The sequence below is a fragment of the Vigna radiata genome, chromosome 4 (assembly GCF_000741045.1).
Source record: "Vigna radiata var. radiata cultivar VC1973A chromosome 4, Vradiata_ver6, whole genome shotgun sequence".
Classification (NCBI taxonomy): Eukaryota; Viridiplantae; Streptophyta; class Magnoliopsida; order Fabales; family Fabaceae; genus Vigna; species Vigna radiata.
The window spans coordinates 16,727,946-16,738,652 of record NC_028354.1 but is presented as its reverse complement, the minus strand read 5'-3'; the positions used below and the strand labels follow the sequence as shown (position 1 = coordinate 16,738,652).

Here is a 10,707-nt window from a genome sequence, read left to right as displayed (position 1 = left end):
ATGCAAGCTATTTCTTTCCAATATCTAAAAAGTCTCAACTTACATTTCTTTTTAACTACGGAAAAACCTTTTCTCTTTTATATATATTCTCAACTTAAAGATAAAATTTTCTGTTTAGCTAAAAGTTCTAACAGAAATTAATTTCCTTTTGGTTATTAAATTTTGTTCAATTGAGATTGTTTTGCTTAAATAATTTTCTACTATGAAATTCATATATATTTGAGGTAATAACTAAATAATATATAGCATTGGTTTTAAATACAAATTTAGAAATAATTAATTATTAAAAATTAAAACTAAAAATATGTTTATCCTCTCTCAAGACTCTCAGCTATGCTAGCTGCCGGATACTAAACATTCTACATACTAATTTAATGTCGTCTCATATTACACTATCAATCTACCGAAGAACAAGATAAAATGAGATTTATTTTGTCATAGATGAAAATGAAACAAGATCAAATTCTGTTTTTTTCATGTGCTAATTTATTGAGCAAACCAGCCAGTCCCTTCCTTTTCTTGGATGATGAAGAAGAAGAAGAAGAAGAAGAAGAAGGAGGGTGATCGATGGTGGTGGTTGGTTCATCCAACGGTGGAATGAGATGAGGAAAATTGAGCTTGGCTTTGGAGCCTCTAATCTTGAAAGCTGCATTGTCATAAGCCAAAGCAGCTTCTTCTTCAGTGTCATAAGTCCCAAGCCAAACCCTATTACTTTTGTTTGGATCTTTTATCTCTGCAGCAAACTTTCCATGTGCCCTACGCCGCACTCCTTTGTACCTCGTCCCTCTCCGAACTACCTCTTCTGCTTTATCACCTTTCTCCGAGAACCAATCCTCATTCCAGACCAACACATTGTTGTCGTTCAAACCATCGTGAACCATGTAATCTTCCGAAAATGTCATGTCAAATTCTGAAGTAGCATTCATGCTGTTATAAGTATCCATCTTAGATTTGGAGAAAGATTGCTGTTGATGTTACTATAGATTCATGCATGGATTATATATATAGTACCAGCTATGGTGCTGTTTCCGACCATTTTTAATTATTTTATCATCTGTTGACGAAGTGATCAATTTGAAACAAAAGAAAAAAAACATGTCTGTGTGAATTCATGTTTATTAGACAAAAAAACGAGTTTCAATTGATGGGACATGTTCACTGCATTTCGTTAAAGTTTACATCTTTTAAAGTGTCTTGGGATTTGAATTAGTTGTAGATGAATTGAATACATCTACGTAAGAGGGTAAACGAAAATGATATTTTAACACCATTTTTTAACATCATTTTGACACTGCACACGTGTCAAAATGTAATTGGACGATTTCAAATTAAAAAAGTTGAGGCAGGAGTATATTTGGAAGAAAAAAACCAAAGTTTGATTTTTTAATTTGAAATCGTTCAACCACATTTTAACACGTGTGTAGTGTCAAAATGATGTCAAAAAATAGTGTTAAAATATCATTTTCCAAATAGTATATCAATATCTTCAAAGTAAGGAAGAGAGTAAAGAAGAAAAGAAAAGAAGGTAAAAGTTATATTAAAATTATAAAAAAGTAAAATATATTTATTAATTATCAATATTTTACTTTTGGTTTAATATTATTATTTAAATATTTTTTTATTATGATAAAAAAAGTAAACATTGACGTGTTTAAAGTTATAATTAGTTATTTAATTAATATTATCGATATTACGTCGATATATACAAATATTGATACGATATTTAAGACATATTTTATTGATAAAAATGGTTTAATATTTATTTATTTCATTTTTTGTGTTTTTTTTTTCTTCTTCCGTTAACGAGAAAGTTTACCCACTTTTTTTGACAAAGACAAACCGTACAACTTTTTAAATATAGTAATCAATAACTTGAAAAAATATCGTGATGTCGATGTATATTACTAGAGGTTTCTACAATAAAAAATAATCTCAAAGTTTATCAACTATAAGATTCTTTCTTTCCATTTCAATTCAAATTTTTGATAGTTTGATCTAAAATTTTAAAATAAATAAATATAATTATTTTAATCAGACGATCGACATAAAAAAAATGATGTTATGGATTTGAGTTGAAGATATAATAATGTAAGTAATTCAAAAACTAATTAAAAAGTGATTTGACATATAAAAAATTTAATATAATAGAATTAGGGTAATTATGTGAATTTATTTTCATACCTTTTGTAGTTTAATGATCATGACAAATTAATTAATCTTATTAAAAGTTGGACTTAATTATTTTTAATATAATCTGACCAGAGAAACGTTTTAAATATATTATGTTAATTAATAGTCTTTACTTAATTAATTTTGTGATTAAATAGGTTGCATTGAAAATATTAATTTAAACTGGTTAATGTTATAAATCGGTTAATAGAGTAAAAGGGAACTAAAACTATATATAATTAAACTTAAAAACTCGGTATAGAAAAATAAAACAAACTGTTAATGCGGTGAATTATTCGGTGTTATTTATCCATACTATTCATCTTTTGACAATCGTGTCTAATATGCTGTCGAAGATAACCTTTTGACTTTAATCTGATACGTTACCGATTTAAATATTTTTATATTATCAAATAATTTAAAATTATATTTGAAATTTTAAAATAATTATTATAAAATCAAATAAATTTCTTATATAAATCTTAACATAATCGCTTACATATATATTTGTGCAAAGATTTAGAAAATAAATAAGAATAATTTTTTTTTCATATCTAAAGTTTAATATTTTAGTATTAAAATATTGAGCATATAAATTAAAAAACAATTAATTACAAGTATGAAAATCATTATCTTCAAAACTATTTTTTCTCTCTGAATTCTCTTTAAAATATTAAAGAAAATTTTCATCTCTTTTAAAATTAAAATATATCATAGAGATCTTAAGGTAAGAGATCCTAACATAACATAATTTTCATCATTATAAGATCATCGACTTAGTAGAGTTCAACATTAATCTCTATTAAGGTATATTCATATATTAATATGAATCTTTTTGTGTATAAGAATTGCATCTTAAAATAAAGTCAAGAAGCTTAGTAAAGGATAATTGATAATTTTTATGATAAGTATTCCAAATTGGATTATTTAAGGTGATATGGTCACTAAACTTGATATTTTGATGATAGTACTTTGTGTATGTTTTTTAAGTAATTGATTTTGATGAAATTGTTGAAAATGAATTTGAATTTTGTACAAGCTCTTTAGATTATTGAACTTGTGTATTGTTGAGATTGAAATGATTGTATGTTAAAAATATTTTATTATTTTCAGTAGTACTAGTCGTGGTGATATTGTTTTGAATGAAAAACGGATAAGATTTTGAAAATTGAATGAAAAATATGATTTGAAGGTTTTGTGTTAGTGCGCTATATATTGAATTATGGTAATATATCAATTTAGTTAAATTGAATGTTTTTTTAGAACTAAAAATGATATGTTGAGTATTTAAAATGAGTAGAAAACCCTAATCTAGACCAAATTATGATTTGATGAGTATATCTTAATGTTTAGAGTAGTTTGATGAATTCTATTCTCATATAGAAAAACTCTTTATAAAATCTACAATGGTCATTCACTAAACCAGTAGAATTTTCATTAAATGAATCCATATTCACTTGTTACGTTGATGTCTTTGGCTAAACAAGCAGAACTTTGTTTGAGCAAATTTCAAGTTTAGTTTGTTAAGTGAGCTAAATAATTATTAACTATAATGATACGTGTGTGTGGTTGAGTAAAATGATTGTCTAACTATAATATACTATTTTTGTGAGTGTGTATGGAATGGTTAATATAATTTTTTATTTTCTTTATAATTTTTCTTATGCTTTGAATTAAGATGTTGATTAGTCGTATGGGAAGGAAAAAAACTACACTAAAAATTGGATAATGATGTAGAATTTAGAATTTGACATCATTTTACATATAAAATGACGTACTTGTAATACAGTAAAAATATATGAATTTTGATAGAAGTTTGAGATTCTCTTTGAAATTTTTTTTATCCAATCAAAGTGTTAATAATTTTGTAATAACTAAGAAGCTAGTGATAGGGTTTGTTTGTAGCATGCTTTGAAGTATGTCCTTGTTAAGCCGAAAGTTTTGACAATCCAATTTGATTAAGTCTGGAATACATTTGGAAGATAAAAATTGAGGAGAATCCAACGTATCAATTTAAATATATATTAGGTAAAAGAACTAAAATAATATTTTAAAAATTTTGAACTTTAAAGAAGAAATTCAGAAAACTTAAGAACATAAATTGAAATATCATTACAAAATTATTTTTCTTCTCAGAATATTTCGACTTTCCACCAATGCATATATTTTCCATCTGCAATCATAACAAGAGGAAATGTTGACTGAAGACTAACACAGAACACTACAAGTTTTCTCCAATCGACAACCATAATCAACTTTATATGTACTCAATTGTTTAACTCCTTTAATATTTTATTTTCATCAATCACAAAATTTAAAACTCTAATATTCATTTTAAAATAAGTAAATATGAATAATTATTTTATGAATCTTGATAACTATTTTAAGACGTGAGATGTTAATATTATAGCACTAAATTAGTATCATAATTTGACCTTTTTATTCAACACATAAATATATTAACTTTTTTATACAAATGTTAGAAAATAAATCATATCCTAATATTATTGAGAGAGAATATATTGTTATTATTATATGTGATTTGCAGTAATAATGTTACATTATTATAGAATGTTTATAGGGATAAAAGAGCAGAATTATAAATTCTCTCTCTTTTATATATTTCTAATATTTTATTCAAAATTAATAAGACAGTTTTTTCCTTATTTTCTTTCTTTACATGGTATCAGAACAGGTTTTCTGATGATTTTCTACTTTGTCTTTGTAGGCACCGGTGACAGCGGTCACCGGCGGCCTCCTAAAAGTATCTTTTTCAACCTGTACCTTTATATTTTAATGGACAATCTCTGGTTTCTGTCTCGCATTCGGTATTGCCGTCCGACCACCGTCTCCGGCCACTGTCGTCGCCCACCGTCGCCGACCACTTTCGCGACCATCGTCTCCGCCACTTGTGCCACCGATGCACCAACACCTAGTCCTACCTCTATTGCTTCAACTATCTTCTTCTCTATTCTGAAGGCCTCCCTTATGTTCAGGGCAGTTAAGTCCCTTGAAGTTTTGTTGCTACTCAGGGCAGTGAAGTACCTGAAGGTTTGTTGTTGTTTGCCTTTGCAGGACATTTGTTTCCTGAAAGCCTCCCATATGTTCAGGATAGTTAAGTCCCTTGAAGGTTTGTTACTGTTTAGGGTGATTAAGTCCGTACAGGTTTGTGGCTTTTAGCCTTTTAATTCCAGTCGCTACAAGGTAGTGTAGTCCCTACAGGTCTGTTGTTGTTTGCCTCTGGAGGACATATGTTTCCTGAAGGCTTGTTGTTGTTTAGGGCAGTTAAGTCCCTTGAAGTTTTGTTGTTGTTTAGGGTGATTAAGTCCCTACAATTTTGTGGTTGTTAGCCTTTTAATTCCAGCGCTGCAGGGTGGTGAGGTCCCTGCAGGTATGTTGTTGTTTGCCTCTGGAGGACAGATGTTTCCTGAAGGCTTGTTGTTGTTTAGGGTAGTTAAGTCCCTTGAAGTTTTGTTGTTGTTTAGGGTGATTAAGTCCCTACAGTTTTGTGGCTGTTAGCCTTTTAATTCCAACACTGCAGGGTAGTGTAGTCCCTGCAGGTTTGTTGTTGTTTGCCCCTACAGTTTTTGCTGCAAACCCTTCATTTGTTCTTGCAATTTGTTGTTCATCAATAGTGGCGAACAACGAAAATGACGGCGCGCCGATGACACTTTTGAAAACATATTACATATTTCAAATTGAGTTTATGTATTCCAAGCTTTATCCATACAATCTGTATGCTCCAGCTTGAATGAGAGTGTTAGAAAATAAATCATATCCTCATATTATTGAGAGAATATATTGTTATTATTATAGGTGATTTGCTGTAATAATGTTACATTATTATAGAATAATTACAGTAATAATGTTATATTATTATAGAATATTTATAGGAATAAAATAGTAGAATTATAGATTCTCTCTTCTATATATTTTTAATATTTTATTCAAAATTAATAAGACAGTTTTTTCCTATTTCCTTTCTTTACAAAATCGGAATTATTATTTTTTTTTACAGTGATTAAAACATATTTAAGTGTACTTGATAAAAAAATAACTTTTCTATTTAAATCAAAATTAGATTTATACCAAATTTAAAAGTTTTTAAAAGTTAAAGTAAATATATACCTCGATTCGGTTGAGTATGCTAAGGGTGAATTCAAAACTGACCTTTTGGAGTGTGAAATTAAATTACTTTGTTATTTAATTTAAAGTATTATATATCTGAAATCACTTTTTGAAAATGTTAAATGTTAAAACTTTATTCTTGATATTATATGAAAACCTATTATAACTATTTAGAATTTATTTTAGTTAAGTTTTTTTAAAGTTATTATACTTATTGTCAAAGTATTGTTAAACTTCTTTTATAATATATATAAATATATATATATATATATATATATATATATAATTGTACATTTTTTTATTTATTCTTTAACAAAGGGAGGTTGAAAATTTTAGGGTTAATCTTGTTTTAAATTCTTAAAATATTGGAGAACTTTCAATTAAGTTTTTAATGAATCTTTGTGGTATATTAAATACTCAATAAATAAATCTTTTTTAATTGAGTTTTTACTGTAATTTGTATGATATTTTTATAATCTTATATTTTTATAGTTTTATAATCTTATAATTTTATTATTGTATAATTTTTTATAAAATTATAAGTTTTAAAGTTATAAAATTATAAAATCTAATTTATGATATTATAAATAATTACATTTTAAAATAATAAAATAAAATATTGTAACAAGTTAATAAAATGACATAAAAAGATAACAACTTTTAAGTCACTTAATAGTCATATCACACAAGTTAACAGAAAAACTTAACTATAGACACTCTATTGAAAATATAATTTGTTTTAATACTCAATAAACCAGAAAAAGTTATTAAAAACTCAATTTAAAGTTCTCAAATTTATCAAGAACTTAAATCATAATTAAGCAAAAAATTTACATTAAAATTATAGTATGATATATAAATGAAGTGTAATCTTTATCTTTCAAATTAATTTTATAAGATTAAATTAAACATAAATTATTTATTAATATTTACATTAAAATCATATTAAAAATAAAAATATTTAAGATTTTTTATATAAAAAATATATTAAAAAATGCGAATAATCAAATAAAATATGTGTTATAATTTTTTATTTATTTAATAAACTTGAAATTTAGTGTTTCATCAAATGCAATACATCATTTAAACATAACTATTAAAAAATGTATGATTAAGTTTGTAAGAGTTGAGAGAATTATAATTGTTTTAGTAATTTAAGAAAAAAATAAATAAATGCTTATATAAGAATAAGTGATGAGATGAGAACATGATGAATATATACATTCTAACTCTTCTTCATCCCTATATTTTTTTTCTTAAAAAAATTACTATCCATATTTAATCAAGGGTTAAATATGTTTTTAGTCCCTATACTTTGGAGCGATTTTGGTTTTAGTCCCTCTTTCAAACTATGGTACAATTTAGTCCTTCAACTTTAGAAAACTCTGGTTTTAGTCCTTTTTACCAATTTTTTTTAACTTTATTTGTTGTTTCAAATGCGTTTCTTAGTTAACATTGAAGCAAAAATGTGTCAAACAGTGTAAACAATCCAAATGCTACAATGAAATGTGCTTGAAACAAAAAATAAAGTTAAAAAAATTTGGCAAAAAGGACTAAAACCAGAGTTTTCTAAAGTTGGAGGACTAAATTGTACCATAGTTTGAAAGAGGGACTAAAACCAAAATCGTCCCAAAATATAGGGACTAAAAACATATTTAACCCTTTAATCAATACAAAAATTTTCTTTAAAATTAAAATAATTTAAATAATACGATAATTTTATTTTACATCATATTTTAAACGTGATTGCATGATAAAGTCAACATTTATAACATAAAATAAACACATGGGGGATAATTGTACGCATGCATTAAAATTTGTCCTTGACAACCAATGGAAATATTCACTTATAAATACAATAAAATTTGTTTAAACTCGTTTTTATTGGATATATTAAATTTAGAATAAATCTGTAAGGAATTCCTTACATTTCTTTTTTTTAAATTTAATTTACTTCAATATTTTAAAAATATTAATTTTATATTTTGCAATTTAATTTATTTTTTGTATTTTTATCTTTACATATTTTCTTATTAAAAATTTCTAATCATTAGGTGGACTTTTCACATATTTAGTAACCGACATTTCAAAATACATATATTTTTTTCTCCTATTGTGAAATTTAACAATTATACTTAGCGTATTTATTCTTAATTAAATGTCCCAATGTAATCAATATTAATTATATTTGTAAAATAAAACAAGCTGACGAATTATGATTTTTATGTTTATCCATCATCTACCCATCCATTCACATTTAATTTTATTCATTATAAAACATATAAAAATAATAGATAAACCAAAATCATCTATTTATGTTTGAAAATAATCACATTTATGAGTGTCACTTCCTGATTTCCATTCAGTATTACACTAATATTAAGAATATATTATATTCTTAATATTAATAAATCACAATAAAAGTTTCGTTTACATTATAATAATATTCAAATACAATATATTAATTAAATATAACAAAATAAGATAAATCAATTTTAGTATTTAAAAGTCTATCTATTTAAAGTTTATAAAATAATTTCCGTTCAATTAATATTTAATTAACATAGTGAATATGTAGTTCACTCAACGAATTAAACACATGATAAAATTCACCTAATAAATAATAAGTCAATTTTGGATTGCTGAACAAATAGATACAAAAATAATTCATAAAATCAATTTCATTATGTAAGAATATGACTTATGCTTGTCCAACTATACCAACGACCAATCTTTTGAGATTATGAGTTTTTAACAAAATTAATTTAATTTCACATAACAAACAATATTATTTAAGTTTATTGGACTTTTAAAATTTAAACTTTGTGTGAAAATACTCGTCCAACAAATTTGTATAATTCAAAATTTCAAGAAATATATCAACTAAACTAATTAGTCTTATTAGTATAGTTCTACTTCATTTTCGTGTAAAAAATAATACATTTACTTCAAAATAACTGTAAATTGAACTAATTTGGCTAATATCATGTATCCTAGTTTATCATTTCTCACACAAAATTCATGAAGACAAATAATTCAAAAAGCTTTCATTCTTACAAAAATGTTATCATGTACACAAAATACTTAGATTAACATTAAACAAAAATTCATTTGGAGTCTTATTGAACCATATGCATACATCACCCTTCTATGCATGCTCAACTTCTAAATTTGACTCAAAAAAATAAAACAAAAACTTATTCTTATAATAATTATGATTAGACAAAATTGTACTCCTCTGTTATAGAATTTTATGACAAACTTGATCTTGGAAAATGATAAAGTTCTTAAAAATCTTAAGTCAAACAAAAAAAAAAGTTTAAAAAAATAATTTTAGAAAAATCATAATCATTACAAAATAGAATTTGAATAGTAAACTTTTTATTTATATATTTTTGTATTTTCATAATAAAATATTCAATTATTACTGGTAAAGGATCACTTTTATTTTCAACTATTTTTTATTAGATTTTTAATTTCATATTTTTTTAAATATATATATTATTTATTTATGGTAAATGATTAGACATGCATGTCTTGATAAACTTAATCACGTTTTTAGGCACTCCTGGTGAGATAGATATTTAAGTTTTATCCAATTTAATTTATAGTGATGCATGTATTTAAAGTTAGACTGTTAACTTTAGAAAATAATAAATAATTGAGTATTCTCCATCGGTTATTAGAAAAGCTTATGTCGGGAAAATTGGATGCATTAAAATAATAAGATTAAGCTTAATAAGAATAAAAAAAAAAAAACTCGGTAAACCAATCAAAGACGAAAGAAAAAGTAATAAAAAAATTCACATAGAGAATCAACAATTTTCAATTATTATAGAAAGAAATATCTATATTTTATAATTATAATTCAACCCTTAATAGAGAATGAGCATTGTTGTTCTTGTTTGTGATTGCAATAAAAAAATTATTTAAGCTACACTATATTTGCTGTTATTACAAACATTATTGTTTGTCAAAGTTTTAAAATAATTACGAAAAGAGCTAAATTATTAAAATTAATTTAAAATAAAAAACATATAAAAATTTTGGAAAAAAGAAAAAAAAAGTTAAGAAAAAAAAGGCGGGATGAGAAAAAAGTAGTACTTTTACTACACGACTTCTACCTAAATAATAAATAATATAATATAAGCAGGATTTACATCAAAATCGTGAAATGTAAACAGAATTTTAATTTAATAAAAATTATATTAACATTGTCATTTTCTTACAGTATTTTTGAATTTGAAAAGAAATGGTTTCATGCTTCCACGACTTTCGCTTAAGCAGCAATCATTCAAACCTTATATGAAATAAAGGTTGTATTATTGTTATAATAATAATAATAATAATAATGATAATTATTATTATTATTATTATTCATGTTCACATTTATCTTTGACTATTTTATTA

At 24.7% G+C, this 10,707-nt stretch overlaps 1 protein-coding gene across 1 annotated transcript; it reads right to left on the bottom strand.

The window, feature by feature from the left end:
- Positions 1-416: 416 nt before the first annotated feature.
- LOC106758444 (ethylene-responsive transcription factor ERF098-like) lies at positions 417-959 on the bottom strand. Its single transcript, XM_014641369.2, has one exon. The coding sequence runs from the start codon at positions 942-944 to the stop codon at positions 459-461; it is 486 nt and encodes a 161-aa protein (XP_014496855.1). The 5' UTR covers positions 945-959; the 3' UTR covers positions 417-458.
- Positions 960-10,707: the final 9,748 nt, after the last annotated feature.

What these genes read in the sequence shown, in the direction of transcription:
- LOC106758444 (XM_014641369.2), bottom strand. Translation starts at nt 944, where the DNA reads ATGGATACTTATAACAGCATGAATGCTACTTCAGAATTTGACATGACA.